The sequence below is a fragment of the Fistularia commersonii genome, chromosome 20, assembly GCF_037954325.1.
Source record: "Fistularia commersonii isolate RoL2024-O1a breed Wild chromosome 20, RoL_Fcom_v1.0, whole genome shotgun sequence".
Lineage (NCBI taxonomy): Eukaryota > Metazoa > Chordata > Actinopteri > Syngnathiformes > Fistulariidae > Fistularia > Fistularia commersonii.
In genome coordinates this window covers 13,793,308-13,812,669 of record NC_141303.1, presented here as the reverse complement: position 1 = coordinate 13,812,669, position 19,362 = coordinate 13,793,308, and the positions used below count along the sequence as shown (strand labels likewise).

Below are 19,362 nucleotides of genomic sequence, written 5' to 3'. Positions count from 1 at the left end.
GAGCAGATGGCTGGGCGCAGAGCCAGGCGGACGGGCACCGTGAAAGACCACAGGACGGGGAAAAACCCTACTCGTGTACCAGTTTTGAGAAGCAATTTTCACACCATAAAAGGCAGTGCTTTATGCATATTTATCTTAACTTCTTCACCAAATCACCACTGGATACAAAACCCTCTTGACAAGGTTGTGCGCTGATTCTACAGTGGATTACCATCTCACTATACCCGCAACCTGAAATAAAGCTTCTGCTGTTCCCTTTGACCAAGTTGCCGACAGCAGGAATTTTTCCATGTGCTCAGCTTCAGCCTTGGATTCCATGAAATACTCCCCCTGTGAATGTTTATACTATATTCCAGCCCTTTAATGGATTGGGGTTTTGTTACTGCCTTCAATTCAACTCACAGAAAATGCACTTCACAGTTTACATAGCCCTTTCAGTCCAGATGCTCCTTCCAGGAAAAAAGTGTAGTAGGTAGTAGAAAATACCTATAAAACCCATGGTAATTATTATGTAGTTTCCAATTTGCTCCAGAGAAAGTCATTTTCCTGAGACGGTAAACAAAACGAGCATTAAGTAAGTTGTATTATGTATTCTAGATCACTTGAAAATGTACATTTTTCAAATGCTTGGTGTTAGGAGAGGATGTCTTTGTAACTTATGTGGATCAATCCAACACAGTCAACAAGTGCAAACAATATCTTGAGAAATTTAAGATGCAGTGATTGGTGATGCTGTTTGTCCTGAATGTGATAAAATAACAAGTTATAGATTTTTTATGATTGACCACAAAATCCACCAGTTCCCTGTTCCTGTTCCTTTTTCCAACAGTGAATGGAAGATGTATTTATTGGAGAGGCGAGAAAAACTAGAAGGGCACTCTGTGGAGAGCTGACTTTGACAAAGCAAAGCAAAAAAACACAACAAATTCACTAGGAGCGCTAATGATCCAATAGATTTTTCCCCTGCTTATGCTACCCTCCATACTACCAAGATACCTCTTGGGGAAATGTTATTTTTCTGGCGGTTTTGTGTTCCCATCCCTACCCTCAATACTGAACTGGTGAGGGAAGTGATTGCCCCGTTCCTGCTCACAATCGGTGTCTTACCTGTAGAGACTGGAGAGCGTCGGCATTAGTGTCGCAGTAAAGGATGATGTTGTTGGCCATGCTGAAGCTCTCTCTTACTCCCAGGTGGTAGAAGAGCGAGGGCTGGCGGAAGGCATCTGTCATTTCTACCACAGCAATATCTGAAGGACAAGAGGCATGACTGTTTCAAGGTGGTGTAAACAATTGGCTTATGCCAATACATAATTTAGCTCTGCTATCAAGCAGGATTTATTATACTTCAACATTGCATTCATATGTCCTCATAGAGGAGAGATGTCGATTGCAGGCATCACTGGGTCTCAGTGTACCATGGAAATGGACGAGCTTTTGTGTTGACTGAACACATTCATTTAGGAGATATCATTGTGTTAAGACAAGCCTGTCTCACAATGAACTAAGAAAAACATCATTAAGCAGAAGTATCACTAGAACATAGATGAGTGCAACGGACGATTCATCCCTTTTTTTTCCCAAACTTCTTAAATTGGGGCAGTGCAGTTCTTGATGCATGGAGAAGCCACAGGCAAAAACAATGACTTGACCTGAAAAAACTGATTACATTTGACAACTCAGACAAGAATATTCAGCAGTAATAGCATAGAGATACTTTATTGATCCTGAAGGAAATTAAGGTGTCTTGCAGCATACACATAATACACATTGCACAGATCAAACATATTGCACACATTTACATACTGTACATACAACCAGTCTCTTAGCTGGGAAAAAAGAACAATAATAATGATAATAATAGTTAAAAATAATCCAACAAGATAGGAAAAGCGTCCTGATAATGTGCCTTGCAGTAATCCAAGTAGAATAACATGTCCTAATAAGATTGTCCAGCGTCATGGAAGAGTCCTTGAGTGCAGTAACTATCCAGGTTAGTGCAGTAGATTCTTGTCCTGGTATAGGAGGCTTCACTAGGGACGGCAGATGAGCGTGCAGAAAGGGGGGGGGGCTCATGCAGTCCAGTCCATTATGCTAAACTCCGTCTGTGTTGAACAACTGTATGGCCCTGGGGACAAAGGACCTCACCAGCCTGTTTGTCTTGCAGCAAAGGGCCTGGAGTCTGTAGGTAAACAAACTCCTCTGATTGGTGAAGATAGTGTGTCCGGTATAGAGTCCAGTGTGCTCTTGGCTGTTGTAGTGAGAGCTCCATGCCCACCACAGACCCTGCCTTCCTCACCAGTCTGTCAAGAAGTCCAGTATCTCTCTTCCGAGTGCTACCAACCCAGCATACCACAGCGTAGAAGAGTACACTGGCCATGACAGGCTGGGGTTTGCTGCAGGCACTGAAGGACCTCAGCCTCCTTATGAAGTACAGCCTGTTCCACCCTTTCTTGTAAGGTGCATCTGAATGAGGAGACCAGTCTAGCTTATTGTCTAGGTGTACACCCAGGAACTTGTAAGTGCAGACTGTCTCCACATTCGCCCCATCAATAGTGACAGGTAACAGTGGCGGTGCGGTTCTCTTGAAGTCCACCACCATTTCCTTAGTGTTGGTAGTGTTTAGCTGCAGCTGGTTGCCCCGGCACCACCCAACAAAGTCCTCCACAAGGCACTTGTACCCCCCTTCCAATTGTCGTCCGAGAACAACTGCATGTGGCAAGTCTCTGGGTTGTGGCTGAAATCTATGGTGTACAGGCTAAACAGTACTGGGGAGAGCACAGTACCCTGTGGTGAACCTGTGCTGATGTAAGGTCCCCCAGTCTGACAAACTGGGGTCGTTTAGTGAGGTAGTCCGTGATCCAGGTTACCAGGCCAGTCTCAACCCCTATCCACAGCAGTTTGCCTCTCAGAAGGAGTGGCTGGATGGTGTTGATAGCACTGGAGACACAAAAAAACATTTTTTCTCACAGCACAACACCTTTGCCCAAGTGAGAATGGACCCTGTGTAGAAGATAGCAGCCTCAACTCCCACCTTCTCTTGGTAGGCAAACTGCAGGGGGCCCAGTGTATGGCGAACCTGGGGTTGGAGTAGGTTAAGCAACAGCATACAGGTCAAGGGTCTTCTTTAGGTGAAAGTGAGGTAACCGGTCAGTAATTGTTGAGTTCTTTTGGGTGTGCCTTCTTGGGGACTGGTATCGGGCACAGGGTTTCCCAGTACCGGGACTTTGCCTAAATGCAGACTCCTGTTGAAGAGATGTTGAAGAGGCTCAGCTAATTCCACTGCACAGGTCTTTAGCAGTCTAGCACAGACGCCATCAGGGCCTGCCACCTTGGACTTCGGTGTTTTAAGCGCTCCTCTCACCTGTTCAGCAATGACTGTGGGTGTGGGGGCTCCGTAAACAGAGGTGGGGAGGTGTGATGACACCGGTTGTGCGGTCAATGTCAGGGTCATTGTCAGAGGCAGGTGGGGGAGGGGCTCTGGAGGTGACAATGGGAGTATCAACGGCTGCCCCATTATCAATGACAGTAACAATGGCCACCCCATTACCGGAGTTGCTGAACCGGTTGTAGAAGTGGTTCAGCTCGTTGCCATGCACATGTCGCCATCAGCCTTGCCCCCGTGATGTTTCTAACTCCCTGCCATACCTCCTTCATGTTGTCTTGGTGCATTTTCTTCTTGGCCTCCCTCAGGCTCATTTTCAGTTCCCCCTGCACACTCCTAAGGTCTGTCATACTGCCTTCCTTAAAAGCCTTCTTCTTCTTGTTAAAGAGTTTTTGACATCACTGGTCACCTTTCGGCTCGTTTTTGGGAACTATAATGCCCATACAGAAGTTGAGGTAGTCAGTTGTGCATGCCGTGACCTCCTCCAAATTCTCATTGTGCTGTAGTACGCTCCATTCAGTGGACTTGAAGCAACCCCTCAGCACCTCCTCTGCCTCTGGTGTCCATTCTCCGAAGGTGCATGTGGTGACTGAAAGTTTTTGTACTCTTTGCTTGAACAATGGCTGCAGATGAATAGAATAGAATGAGGGTGTTATCTGAGTTACCCAGTGGAGGAATGGGGTGGCTGTATGCATCCGACATGTTTGCATAGAGGAGATCTATTGTCTTATTTTTCCTTGTTACCCAGTCCACAAATAGGTGAAAGTTTGTGAGGGTGGAATGAAGCGTAAACATGATTGAAATCACCCATTATGGCAAAAAAAACGCATCCGTGTGTTGTGTTTTTAGTCTCGCAACAGTTGTGCGGATGACGTCACAGGCATTGTAAGGAAGCGGGATGTAAACACACAGAACAATGGCATGCAAGAACTCCCTCGGCATGTAGTAAGGCAGCAGACGCACCGCGAGTAACTCCACGTCTTTACTGCGGATGGTCTCCTTCACGGTTACCAAGAGTAACTGTCTTGGTGGGAAGGGTGTTCAACAAACACCATATACTAGTACATTTCAAACGCCACAACAGCCTGAGGCGAAAAACGGTACATCCCAAGGAAAAAACACCAAGGCACAAGGTAGTGTATGGTGTATGATGTCACTTGCACTGAGGATTGTGATGTCTACATTGGAGGACCAAATAACCTCTGTACTAATGGATGGCCCATTAGTATGCTATTTTAGTCTAGTCCTAATAATTATCAGCTATCTGTGTTGAATGAATGGAAAGAAGAAGGGCTACCTTTTGTGAACCCAGAAGAAATGCATTAAGCCCGGATAAAATGCTTCGGTGGTCAAAGAGCATAAGAATGTTAACAATGGAATTGACTTATTGATAACAATGATGAGTCAATATAGACTGGTCTTCATTGTTCTGGGAGACAGAGATGCACCTGACGCTGTACAGATAATGATCCACGTCATTTGTGTGTCAGTGTCACAAAGTGCATGTGGTGACAGGGATTGTTTAGCCGTGTCAGCATGTGATAAGTTCGTCCCCCGTCATTGACTCTTGTGTCAAAGAGATGAGTGGAGCTCTATTGGCAGCACATTCTTTAAAAGTACCAATGAAAACAGTGCTCTGACCTGTGTTTTAAAAACATGTCACTGAAAACAAATACAGTCAATACCCCGGTGACTCCAGCTTGATTCCCTCATGAGCTGGATCAATAGGTGAACCAGAGTAAATATTAAGTGTCAGTCACGCCAGCAGGATCTGCAGCTTCTGGCAAAGAGATGGGAAGTTCTCAGCCTTGAACTGAAAATCTAGTGTTTACTATCATAACACACTGCTGTGCTTCCAAAGAGCTGATTCGGTGTTCAGATCGAGATGTAATAGAAAAGTCAGCAGTTCCCGCACTTCTTACAACATTACATGTCCTCGTCAGCTTACAAAATAAGTGCTGTTCGAGGCCTCGTGCACTCAAGGTGGGCCTGGACATGCTGTCCAACTCCCAGGCTCTGATAACAACAAGAAACTAAGTGGGCCTGGTGGCTTCTTTCCAGTGGCAACAAACAAGCACTGCTCTTTGTGTTATCCTCTGTTTCTACCTCTGCGTCAACAGACTCATTATGCGGACCCGAAGAGTTCCTCCGCCCTCACTCTTCTACCTAATGGGTAATTTCAAACCAGGAGAGTTAATATATCTGCCATTTAAAGAGACAGGGACAAAGAAACCTGTTGTGATAAGTTTGAGCAGGGGAGCTACTTGTCTGTTTAATCCCCTTTCATTGTTCAACATGCTTGTTCTTTGTGTGGAGACTTGGTGGCGACACACAAGATTTTGCCGGCTTGGAAAATTGGGGCAAGAAAAAAAAAAAAAGGGGCCCAAACACTATCCAGAAATTATTTTGGAACGGAAAAAGTAATTGCTAAGTGAAGACACGAAATCGTGTCCATCTTGGGTAACTTGTGGAGTGAGTATATAAAGTGATTGTGTATACAGAAGAAAACTTCCAAGAGACTCTCTGGGCTTCCAAAACAATTATTAGATGACATGAGATATTTATCTATCCACAGATAGGGCCATTTATAGAGGTCTTCACATACATAGAGATCTAAATGGACGGATGTGCACGCCTGAAGAAGCTATGACACCCAATTGGTTCAAAATGGACTACAAGACATAACTTAATACATATTTCAAACCGCGCCATTTCCAGAAATATGGCTGACCAGGCAACTAGTAGACTGCTTGTATCCCAGAGGTTACATGCCATAACTATATGCAGGTATTACTGCTTCTATTAGGGATTGTGCAATGGATGACAAAAGCATGGGCCTTGCTAAATTGAATACAAAGAAATCAAGGAATTGACCCTTGATTTATGGAAGTAGTAGGTCGATTAGTTTAAATGGTAAACATTCATATGATAACATGCAACAATTAAAAGTCAGCTTGGTGAGGACTAACAGAATATCAGACTTCCAATATTTATGGAAGGACTTTTTTTTCAGGATATTAAGCATTCTGGCAATTTAATATTAAACACTTCAAGGAAAGTAATTTTCAGTAAACCAAAAGATTAGTGTATTATAATTTCTTATATCTTCATAACTTTTAATTTCTGATCATTTTTTTTTAATTCAGTGGTGAAATGTAAACTTTTTCAGTTTTTTCCCCCTTCGAATTGAGAACACAAATATAATTTCACTTTCTGTTTTTTTCACTCTTTTGTGATTAACAGGCCAGTTTGACTTGTCTAACTGAGATTTTTTCAATGGCTTGATTTAACAATAATAATAATCATAATAATAGTTTATACTTTATTAATCCCTCGTGTGGAAAAAGGATGTATCTGCCCACCATTCAAATAGACTATATTGCTGAAGGACGAATCAAAACAGCAATACAATCATCTGTAGCGTTACTACATTACGTCATGGCCAGAATGATTTGCATAGTGCAGCTTAACTTAATTCAGTGGCTTCATGTCTTCTAACCAACACATCAGGGACAATCCAATCAGAGGTTGCCTGTTTTCAGTTGGTGATAAGAGGCTGTACACTTATCATGAGGACATGCAAATTGGACTGGGGAGCAAGTACTTGTTGCCAACCTCAGAGATGCTCATTCTCACCCCCTCCATCCACACAAACTTTGGAAAGAAAGTACATTTTTATTGCCGTCGGCTACACGCGGTGATACAGGACATCAAGAGTTTTTTTTTTTTTTTCAGCTGAGTGAAGAGGCAAGCTACTTAAATTCCCTTGCCTGAGGTAAGAGGAGAAGAGGGAAAGAACATCTTAATCCTCACACGGACTAACTTCTGCAAACGCAACCACTTGTTGCTCCTACCAATGATGCATTTCTGTCAAAGTCATCACGGAGATTACACACAAAGGGCAGACTAATCGGATGCTTTGACATCTTTTGTGTCATTAAAAGTCCAAACTCAGCCTACGGTGGAATAATAACTGACACACAAAGGCCTTTTTCAAGATACATGTCAAGAGGACTGCTGAGGTATGGAAAATTATAGCAGATAAGGAACGTAAATCTGTTGTGGTTCTCGGGCATAAGGATTCATTTGGATAAAAATTAAGAAATCGAAATGGATACTGGCTTACTGGCTTATTAATCCCTGTGGGGAAAAATGAATTCTCTGCAATTAAACCCATCATGCAAGAACCATGAGCAGTAGGCATGCCGTCCACCAGTGCCAGGGAAGCAGTTAGGCAAATGTATAATTTCAGAAACCTTTCTTGCTTCACTACTTTAAAAATCCAATTTTTAGCTGATTTTTTTAAATAAATTTAGTGTCTTGCTTCCTGTATATATATACAGGAAGTATATTTATATATATACTTATATATATATATACTATACTGTATATATATATATATATATATATATATATACACACACAGGAATATATATATACAGGAAGTATATATATCCTGTATATATATATATATCATATATATATAAATATATGTTATATATACAGTGTACACACACACACACACATACATAAATATGTATATATATTATATTATAATATTATATATACTGTATATATATTTATATATATACACACACATACATACATAAATATACATATATATGTTATATATATATGATATTATATTATATATAATATCATATATATATAGATAGATGGATATCTTCCTCAGACACGTTATAGAAATAAGTCAAACGAGTGTCAATATTTCGACTGCTCAGATTGGTTGATGAATAAAAGATGCCTAATTTCTCTGCCGGCAGGAGACCCCATCAATATTACATTTGGAGAAGCTTTTCAATGCCTATAGGTCATTTGAAACAAACAGCCCTCTATAGCTCGTAATTTTAGATGAAGACAAAGATTACAGTGACATCAACCCCCACATTATAATATGTCTCATGCTTCTGGAATAAGACTGAATTTGATAAGACTCAAGTTGAGGAACAACCTGATAAGAAGTCAATGTCTCTCAGTGTTCACTTCAGTAAAGATCCAGATAGTCACAATAAATATTGATGCTTTTCGTCCTTGAAACAAAGAAGAGGCGTGCAACAGTTGTTCAAGGGGCTGCGTCTTTTGTGGAAAAACATGAGCTACTTTTCAAATGACCATGTGGAAATGATCTAGACACTCAAAATGCTGTACAGAGTACATTTTTGGTAGTTCCCTTACTCTGATGACTTGTTAGCACCATAGTAGAGACAGTAGCTGCTGGTAGGTGGTCTTGCGCTTTTAAAATCAACAGAGAAAAACGTGTGATTTTAGTTCCTTTACCTTTCGTGTCAAAGGTTTTATGAATGGTCTGAAAGTAGATTGACAGATCAAGGAAATGCACTTTGAATGCAACAAATTGGAAAAAAAATATCTTCCTCCCATTGTGCACGGAAGTGGTAAGGTTTCTTACTTGATTCGCCTCCTGCACTCACGTTTTACCCTTTCTTTAAAAGAAATAATTTGAGACGTAAACCTGCTGGTTAGCTCGCTGCATCTTGCAATTGCTTGCAAATTGTTGACTGCACCTGCTTGGGGACTCGTATGTCAGAAATAAACAAAATCTCAGACTGGCTGCCCTGTACGGTTGTCCCTCATTTATTCTGGTGGCTGTGCTCCAGAACCAGTTGTGAGAAAACAAAAATCCATGAAGTGGGGATCATATTTTTATTCTGCTATTTAAAAATTCGATAGAAGCTTAATGACTCCCCAGAGTCTTACTGTCCTTTCCCAAACTCTTCTAAACACCTCCTATACTCCTACACAAGTAGAGATCGCACAGAGATGCTGAATGTATGCTATGCACAGGAAATACAGAGAATAATAATATGGTCAATCATAGCTCGGAATACAGAACACCATGCTCTGGTTGGTCGCCACCATAGAAAATGCTTGTTTTACCATAAAAGTAATGGAAAAATAACAAATATATAAAAATACTTTAGTGAGCCTGCAGTAATGTTGAGTGTAATGTTTGGAGTTCTGCGATTTCCTACAGTCTGTGAAATTGTTTGGATGAAAGAGCGAGGGAGTGGGTTGTGTGCGAGTACAAAGAGGACAAAGAGGAGTTAATTTGAGCTGCGTTTTTTTTTTGTTTTTTTTTTGGGGGGGGGGGGGGGGGGGAGCTGTTCTAATAAATAAAACAACACAACCAGGTACTGTGAAAAATCTGCGATATAAAATTGTACCACGAAACATATAGACCACGAAGGAGAACTGCAATATAGCAAGGGGCTACTGTATTTCAATTAACTGGCAAGTGCCCTAGGAAAGGTTGGGTGACAGACTTTGATTGGCATTCGATCTACCAACATTGGAGTTACTATTTATCACTGGTGAAGGACGCTTGTTTGAAGTTTATGTTAGTGGAGCAGAGTTCAGCATAAATTTCCCTGGATCGCTTCCCGTGCTGAATAGCGGGACAGTGGATTCACTGTCTCTGAGCTCCACTGGAAACTGTCAAGAAGACTTTCTCTCCCCAATAAAAGAAAACCTTGAAGGTTTCCAAAAATGTCTGAAATTAGAAGCAAAATTTCAAGAAACAACACGGGTCAGTTGCAGTGCTTCTACAACGGAGGCAGGGAGTTTTCCCACTTTGGTTCCACGAGTTGTTTCTATCTGTCAAGTTAGAGTAACATGTGAGTTAACACTAGCAAGAGACTAGAACTTAAGTCCGAATTGAAGACACCCTGACAGGTTTTATTGAGAACAATCAGTTATAAATTGACTCAACTTTTGCTGGCATATTTCCAACTTTGCTGGCTATTACATTCATTGTTTGCATAACGGGTACAAAGTCTTGGCAGAAACGTGTAAAGCCCAAATGATTTTCACACATGCCAACAGCTGTGCATGGTATGTTATGTAAATCTGTCTCGCACATGTCTGGATGCAGTTTAAAAAAATATGACGTTATGGGCCAAAATATCCATCCGTCTTATACCATAAATTAGGGGTCTAGTTGGTCGAGGGGGGAAGTATTCCCCCATCAACCTGCAATGACTTGAGTAGAGGTCAGCAGCACCTAATCCTGACTATAAACAGTGTTGACAGTGCACCCCTTCCCCATTCCTGAGCCAGAGGGTGATGAACCAGGATCTCCTCAAAGCTGTCCGAAAGCCTCATCGAATTTCTTACACTGCCAAGTTTTTCTGCTTCGGCAACCTCTGATTCTGCCTTTGGCTTGCCAGTACCTGTCAGCTGCCCCTGGAGCGCCATTGGCCAAAAAGGTCCGATGGGACTTCTTCTTCAGCTTGACGACACTCCTCACTCTTGATATTAATCGATGGGTTCAGAGGTTATTGACACAACAGGCACCAACCAATTTGTGGCTACAACTCCGGTTGGCCATCTCAACGATACAGGCACAGAACAAGGCCCACTCTGACTCAATTGCCCTCCGCCTTCCCCAGAATTTGGTTGAAGTCCTGACGGAGGTGGGAATTTAAGCACTTTCTGATAGGGGACTATTCCAGGTGTCGACAACAGCCCTTTACAATATGTTTGGGCCAAACCGGCATCCTTCCAAACAATTCAAGCAAACTCAACAACAGGTGGTGATCAGTTGACAGATGTGCCCCTCTCTTTGGCCGAGTGTCCAAAAACTGCAGCTGCGAGTCTAATTAAATAACTAGAAAGTTGATGAGCAAACTGCAGCCTCGGCTGTCCTGGTGCCAAGTGCCAATAGGGACACCCTTAAGCTTGAACCTGGTGTTTATTATATGACGTGTACAGAAATTTAAGAAACAAAACACAGCTCCTTTTTAAATCAGGGCAGCTGGTCCTCAAAATCAAGCCCTTCCAGGTCCCATGGTCATTGCTTATGTAACAGTCAAGTCCCCCAGTAGAACAAGGGAGTCCTTAGCAGGAGGGCTCTCTCGTACCCCCTCCAAGGACCGGAGGGGCTGTGTGCCGAGGAGAGTCTAACTAAAATCTAGCCAGAATCTCTCGATCCTGCACACCTCTTGGGTCCACGCCTGGTTACCAGGCGCTCATCAGCAAGTCAGGTCCGGCTCCATTGGCCCCACATCTGGGTAAGGGAAAACAAAGTCCATTTGTCTATTTCATCACGGGGTCTTCTGAGTTGGACTTCTCTCATCACCTAGGATATATTTGTGTTGGGTGAACTTACAAAGGGCACAAAGTTCCCAACCACTGAGATCATCGGATCACTGGGACATGCAAACCCCTCCACCATGGTAAGATGTCAGTTTGAGGAGATGTGTGCCAACAGAAATTCATGTCCAATCAGCTTCTTGAAAACATAGCTGCTATGTTATGTATCATAGTACATTACAGACAGCAAATTAGAGTTTGTACTTCTGCACTTGTTCTACTCCTTTGGGGCCGCGTTTGAGCCGAGCTGTAATTACACCGCATCAACTCTACTTGTTGTGGTTCTTCATTACAGTCAAAGTGAACCTAATAAATATTGAACAATTTTAGATGAACTGGAGGCAGTGAAATGCCCGTCGACAGCTAAGACCAGAAGAGGAGTCGGTGGGAATTTGATATGAAATGGTGGACTAAGCTAAGAGAACAACAATATGAAGTTTGACCCTGTGCAGAGAAAGTGCATATTCATAACTACCGTAATTTCCGGACGATAAGCCGCGACTTTTTTCACGTAAACAACGATGCGGCTAATATATGGACTTTGGGTGGGGGACGCTAACAGGCTTCACGCCGCTAAAACGTTTATCCTCGTCACATCGGACCGATGAAATGACCGGGAAATTCTGAGTCTGTTCAACTCCGACAACGAAGAAGATGACTTTGACGGTTTTAGTGCGCAGGAGGAAGCCCGAGATAGCGATCGGCTAGCCGGTGCGGTCAATAGTCTGGAAATTATGGTATATTTTATTTTAGTATTTCTGAAGAATTTTACCCCATTCAAACACCATGTAAATACAAATACCACACAATATGCCATGACCTACATCCTCCTTGTGATGCAGAATTTTAAAATAAGCCAGAAAATGCAGTTCGATAGTGGCTTTAGTTATTTACAAAGAACTGGCCTAAAGCAGGCAAAAGCACTTAAATCTCAAAAAATGAAACCTGGAGAAAAAAAAATAAGAGTGGAACATATTCCTGGAAAAGGTCATACAGGCAGGTCATATTCTGAACTTGGACAAGCTGCACGAGAGGTCAAAATGTCAAACGAAAAGACAACAAAACATGACAGAAGTCTTTCGAATGTGCATTTTCTGTCACCCCTCCTCCCCTTACAGATTTCATGGGAAACTCGAGACAATGGTTATTCAGTCATGTTGATGCCTTCACCATGAGAGAAACTAATGCTCCCTTTATTTTTAGGCACAGGCGTGTTCGAAAGAAAACAACCACAAGCCGGAAAAACACCACGATGCAGGAAATGAGACTAGCCTGCCAGCTGTTCTCCTGGTAGCTGGCTTCTTTTTATACCTCTGCTCTACTTTGTTTCATTTTCACACTGTGCTATTTCACAAACTGCTGTGCCTAAGCCCCAAAGGCCGGGGGAAGCTGGGAACAGAATGTGAATTCATCCTCAGCTGACAAACACACTGGGTCAGACCAGTATGCTGCGAGTCAGACGCATAAAACTGCGCAGATCAGGGCAAAGTTGGTAACCTTAACACAGAAGACAAAAATGCTCAAACACATTTTGGTTTAAAATCAGATGAGGAAGTTAAGTGCATACGTTACCCTCTCATTCATCAGAATGAACAAGGCCAAAAAAACAATAGCCAATATTAGAATATTATTGTATTTCAAAGCAGGTACTCAAAACTGCTCTGTTACTGTTTTTTGAAGGTACCGCTTTTGACTATTTGCCCCTTTAAGGAGAGGTGCAAGGGGATTTTTTGTAAGAGTTTCAGTATGCTAATGTGCACAAATACTTCATTTCGATACTTCGTTTGCAGAAAATTCTGCTAAAAACCTTGTTTACTTGAAATGTTTTTCCGTGGGACATTATTTTTACAGTGACAGAACAAGTAGGCTTTGTAGGTTTGTTTGTGCACTGATAACAACAGAGAAACAACAAAGAACATTTTGAAACAATCTTTGTAATACCATTGAATTCCATAAAAGTTAATTTCATCTGACACTCACCTTGTCTGTGGCATTACATAAAAGGACAATTTTCAACAGTACTTGGTGAAGGTGTGTGACATGGGCCATTGCAGAATCTTAATTTTTGAAGCAAATCTGCTGGAACAGAGCAATTGCATTTTTTTAAAATTAGCACAGGGAAGGGCAGATGGTCTGCAGAACCCCATGACATAAAATGGACTATGTCACCACCCATTGCTACCCCAATCAGCCATGCAGATTTAAACGTGGCCCTCGTTTTGTGTGCTAATTTAACACAATACAAGCGGCATCTGTGACAAAAACCATTGCATAAATGTGTGGCTGAGATCGTTTTGTACCCTTTCACAGTGAAGTGCACTAAAATACTCTGACAGAACTTGCGACAGGTAGGAAAAAAATATTAAGTATGTGACACGAGCATTATAAAGGCAGCTAAATTTATTTCCTCTCATAATTAAGCAGCTCCTCATTTGATGTTCCGCACATGAAGAATATGAAGTCGGCTTAATTCTTTATTACGGTTACAGATTTCAGTCAGCGCTCCCACCTTCTTATTGCTTTCTAAAGAGCTGGGTAAATATCTCTGTCCTAAAATGACCACAAGATAAGACCAGAGGCACACTTTGATTCACCACTTGCCAGAAAATATTTATCCTTGAGTTTACATGGGTGTAAAATGTACTTACAACAACTGCTATTCATCGTAATGCTCATTTTGAACTTTGCCATATAGCCACATTTTAGCATTTCTGCTTTATAACTGCCGATGGTATATTATTGACGAAGCACAAAACCAGGAGAAATATGATACTGACATTCGAAAATGATTTATTCATGATTCATGTCCACCGTAACCGGAATTTCTACAACGATGATTTGGCCTTTATTTGGACTCCAATACCACTCATATTCTACTTAAGGGGCACAATTCCTTAGGCGCCAGTGACTGGCCTGTGGGCTAATTCCTTCTGACCTTGTGCTCTCTAACCTGACAAGCAGCCAAGCATGCCGAGTAAATAGGAAGGAGGATAAACAACTTAGCGGAGGGCCAGCTGATAGGATTTCAGGAAGTGGAGTGTAAGGTCTCATGCTGCCGAATCCCGAGGCACCGTCAACTAGAAGCTGTGAATTGCCACTGGGCATTGCTGACGCTGGGTGGGAAAGGACATCCACCACAGGGTTGACAGCTCTGCCTGCGATAATGACAAGTTAACAGTTACAGTAACAGGGTCACTGCAGGCAAATAAAAATCATACGCTTTGAGCTAAGAGCTGAGGATCGAATCAAATTTACAAAAATGGCTGAGCGGTTTGGAACAAAGGAACATTTTAAAAATACCTAAAGTTCCCACGCAAATTACAAAGTAGCCCAGTGCAATGATTCACCACTCTGCAATCTCTGCATACCACAGTTATGCAGAAGACCCCCACTTGCAAATACAGGTTGCATATTCCCAGACGTGTGACAATAATAACATCAAAACATAAAATCAATGTAACTTTAGCACTGCAAAGTCTGCATGCCTGATCAAATTATCACATGTTTATGTACATTTTTGGAATTTGACATTTCACTTAGTCCTTTGTATTACTCTTTTTTCCAGGTATCATATTCAAAATGGGTCTTGGTGCCTTTTCACATTCACGGGAGATACTTTTAACGGGAGTGTGTGTGTGCACGTACTGTCTGTGCCCTTGGTATTAACTTAGATGACAAACTGATATCAGCCCCAACAGTATGAGATGTGAAATATGTGTTTCCCAAGTGAGATCAATATGTCATTATAAAAATCAAGGGGCACTCATTTTGAGAAGAGTCCAACCATCACAGATATCTGAGTGTTAAATTACTTTGATAGTCATGTTGTCTATTATAAATTGCGTAAAAGTGCAAATATACCTGATATAATTTGGACTTCAGTTTACAACCAAAGCCAAAGGCTTCATTTGGCATTTGAGTAGCATTTCAAAACTTTAGGGGCGAAAACAAACAATTTTCTGACACAGAGAAATCAATTTTATCTAAAACTAATAGATACAAATATTGATAACTACAAATGGAAAATTTTCTACATGGGGGACGACATTGTGAATTTTATTGTTTTTTTCATTGTGATATCATGATACATTGATCTGGTGTCAAGAGACAAAAAACATTGATCACTGTCAAGGAAAAACATTGACACTACTTTGCAAATTTAGCTGATATGATTACATTTTGTGGTCTGTAGTTTGAAACTTGAATAAGCTATTTGCAGGAAACTGCACTTTAACCAATGAGTAGTTACTTACAAATATCCAACAAACACCATAGACCTCATCGCAATTATCTAAGAATCGCCAAGAATTTACCAAACTTAAAAGAAATGAATGGACATAAGAAGAACTCCTGTAACCACTCACCTTGTGGGTTGTGGACATAGATAGAGACTAACATAAGAGTTAAAAAATGGGGTTTCTATTCAAATATATAGTAGTACATATATAGTATTGATAAATTCTATTAGATTGAGTGAGAACCTTGTGAGCTGTGGTGGCAATGGCGTGATTTTGTCTTTTAGCCTTGACTTTTAACCAAAGCAGCGAAGGCACTTGACTGCCACTTTAAGGCTATTAAGGTTGCAGAGGAGCACAACACCTGCCCCTCTCAAAAGGCTCTGTCCAGCATTCATCACAATAAAAAGGTCACATACAAGGAGATTACGGGCAATGTTACAACACATCAAAAAAAAACCCAACAACAAACATAGTCCTTTACCAAGTGGAGGGATCATACTCGGTTACATTTTTCACACACACCGGGTAAAATAGGATGCCAAACCCATAATGCGATGGCCACAATAAAGAGAAAAACTGATTAGGCAAAGAACCAGGCTTGAGGTCACTTTGAATGACTGCAAGACCACTTTTTGAATGAAAACTCTGGAAGAATTACAGAATTGAACTTTGAAAATTAAAAAAAACCATGGGAATGGGACACTACTAGCGCACTTGAGCTAAAGAGAGAGCGGTCTCGGTCAAGATGCATGATAAGCCAATATTCATCCACACGATAGCGAAAGAAACGACGAGTACAGGTTTGCTTGCATGTGATTCTGCACGAGTCACAGCATAGATCCTTTCAGCCTTTAACCCTGGATGGTTCGCAGAGGAGCAATGAGTGCATTTGAGCGCTGTGAATTATGAGTGCAATTGTTTTTTCAACAAGGATGACCAAATGGAAAGAAAAGAGGAGGACCTGTAGTGTTATTACAGCTTATAATTTGAGTTTGAAATATCACAAACAAACATAAGTATGGGGACTACTTACTGGCTTTTGCGCCGATTAAAAAAAAAATGTTGGTCATGATACCATCTGTTTTTGCTTCAATTTCCATTCAACCTAGGGATTTGCATTTCATATGGGGTGATCAATATCCCTCTACCAACATCAGTTACATTGACGTCATACAAGGATATTTTAGTCAAACTGAACTGTGAAATGCTCATAATTGAACAACACATCAAAAAAGAATCACTTGATCCTGTTTTTCAGCTTTTCACTGAAATATACAGTCGAGCAGAGATTATCGACACTATAATCAGTACAGATGAATATGTTGTCACTATCCAAGTTTCAGAAACAAAGAGTTGCACTTTAATACTTTAATGTATGGGCACACAAAACATCAGGCTCAGCAATGCACCGGCCAGCCCTTCATATTACAGCTGCTTTTTATTTGACCGCAACTTCTGAAAGGTCTGCTTTCCGAAGAGTTTTTTTTTTTTTTTTTCAAATGTTTATATATTTCCAGTAGAACAGTTGGCTAGCTACTACCAGACACTACAAGGAAATAAGGGGAAAGTGCTTGCAGCCAGAGGATTCACGTTTGTTTCTACTGCTTGCAGATTCCAGTGGAAAGTCTAACCTCATGGCTCAACCCATGACACTCCGGCACAATACTGGAGGCGCACAATGGAGCAAACTGTGCACGGTCGTGGCGAGTGTAAAACAATCAACGTCACATCTGTGGAGAAAATTAGAGCCTCTGCGAGCCGGCTCTCCGGCACAAATAGTTATCCGCTTCAGTCGCAAACAAACAGAGTGGAACTAACCTGCAGCATCAAGCCCTGACATGCAAAGTTGGAGTGTCAAGAGCCTGAAGCGCCCGGAACAACCCCAACAAACTTACTATCTTAGAAAAGGGTGATGCAGCAAAGACGTGACCTTTGACCCCTTTGAACGGCGTATGAAAGTAGAAAGCATTCCAGTGCCATGCCAGTCAAGTTTGACTGATTTACACAAAAACTCTCAGACTGAAATAAATTTTGGACATTTTTTTTTTTTTTTTTTTTTGTCATTTCCCGGTTGCTTAGCTGCACAACAACTTGACACATTCTGTCAGCTTTCCTCTCAGCCGGGGGAAAGTGCCGTGCACACTCACCCGCGTTGTAGAAGCGGTCCAACACCGTCGTCTCGCCAAAATCCAGTTTCCCAAAGTGCACGGTTTCCAGCTTGCTGCCCACGGTGTCGCAGGCGTCCTTCAGACACTGCAGAGCCATGCTTTCCGCGCTGCTCTGCTGGTTCACCTCGCTGTTCACCACATAAGCGACGGTCACCGGCCTGTTTTTGCACGACTTTCCAGTTGTGAGCAAACCGCCGCCGCCGTCCATCGGGAAGCTCCCGGCGGCCGGGCTGAGCCCCCCGCCCTGCACGACGGAGTCCTGCCAGAAAGTCCCGGCCGCGGGGATGCAAGATGCGCCCCCGCCGCCGGTGCTGCCGCTCCCCCCGGCCGGAGGCTCCCTGGCAGGACAAGCTCCAAAACAAGGCACGGGTAAGGATATCCCATCCTGCTCTTGACTCATCTTGAGTAGACAACGCTGCCTTTTTTTTTAAGCTTGGAAGAAGACGAACTCCATGGACGGGGCTAAACCTTACGCACGGCGGTCACCCGATGGAGCCGGTCGTTCCGATCCGGGTAAACAGTCCGTCAGGGACCGGGAAGCGACCGCACGGCATGCTGCATGTTCGCTAGCGAACCGGGTTTTTTTTTTTTTAGAATAATCCAGCGACGTCACACACACACACACACGAACACACTCGTGGAAATGCGAAGCAGGGGTCGAGAGTTGAACGCAATCGAAGAAGCGGTTATATGCGTCCAAGCTGCGTCCGAAGCAGAAAGTAAACACACATCGGTGTTGCGTTCAAGTACACTAAACCCTGCCCTGTTTTTTTAAGTGTTATCTTCGACTCAGGCGCTGGGCGGAGAGTCAAACGAGGAGTTATCTGGGAGGGGACGTGATGACCACACGCCAAGGCTCTGAAAGGAACAGTTCACTTGAAAACAAACAACAAAATTAAAAAAAAAAAAATTGAAAAAAAAAAATCCCCAGGCAATTGAACCCACCGCGGTACATCTGACAGAGTTTGGAATTACGTGAAACAGGAGGGGATTTCCTCTAGCTCGCTAATCTTCAAAATAAATACAATTTTTAAAGGTGGAGGTTTTAACAATGCTGTTTCTGAATTGCATTACGTCATGCATTCTTCTTCCCCAGATCGATCATCAGCTTCATGAACGGAGATGAAGAATCCGTACGTATTTATTGCATTAGTTGTTTGCACCTGCAACTAAACCAGACACAACGAAGTTTTGGGATTTGTGTTTCTGCTGTAAACATATCGAGACGATCAGTACACGCGGAAACTGTTTTATACTATTTCCTCCGCTCTCATGGGGACATCTAGTGGCCAAATTATGATATTACAATAAAGCGCACAGAAAATATACTGCTCAAAAAAATAAAGGGAACACTTGAACAACACAATGTAACTCCAAGTCAATCACACTTGTGTGAAATCATAGTGTCCACTCAGGAAGCAACACAGATTCATTTTGACTTGTT

General features: G+C 42.1%; 1 protein-coding gene across 2 annotated transcripts in view; it reads right to left on the bottom strand.

The window, feature by feature from the left end:
• map3k5 (mitogen-activated protein kinase kinase kinase 5) overlaps positions 1–18,686 on the bottom strand; it is a 65,772-nt gene extending 47,086 nt beyond the window's left edge. Inside the window, exons 1-2 of one of the 2 annotated variants that reach the window (XM_086166919.1) lie at positions 17,898–18,686; positions 1,108–1,247 (exon numbers count right to left, since the gene is read on the bottom strand). In XM_086166919.1, coding sequence (XP_086023045.1) covers positions 1,108–1,247; positions 17,898–18,318 — 561 coding nt within the window. In that variant the 5' untranslated portion in view covers positions 18,319–18,686. The remainder of the gene's footprint in view (positions 1–1,107; positions 1,248–17,897) is intronic. The other variant, XM_086166918.1, reaches the window with a different exon arrangement.
• Between the last annotated feature and the right edge of the window lie 676 nt (positions 18,687–19,362).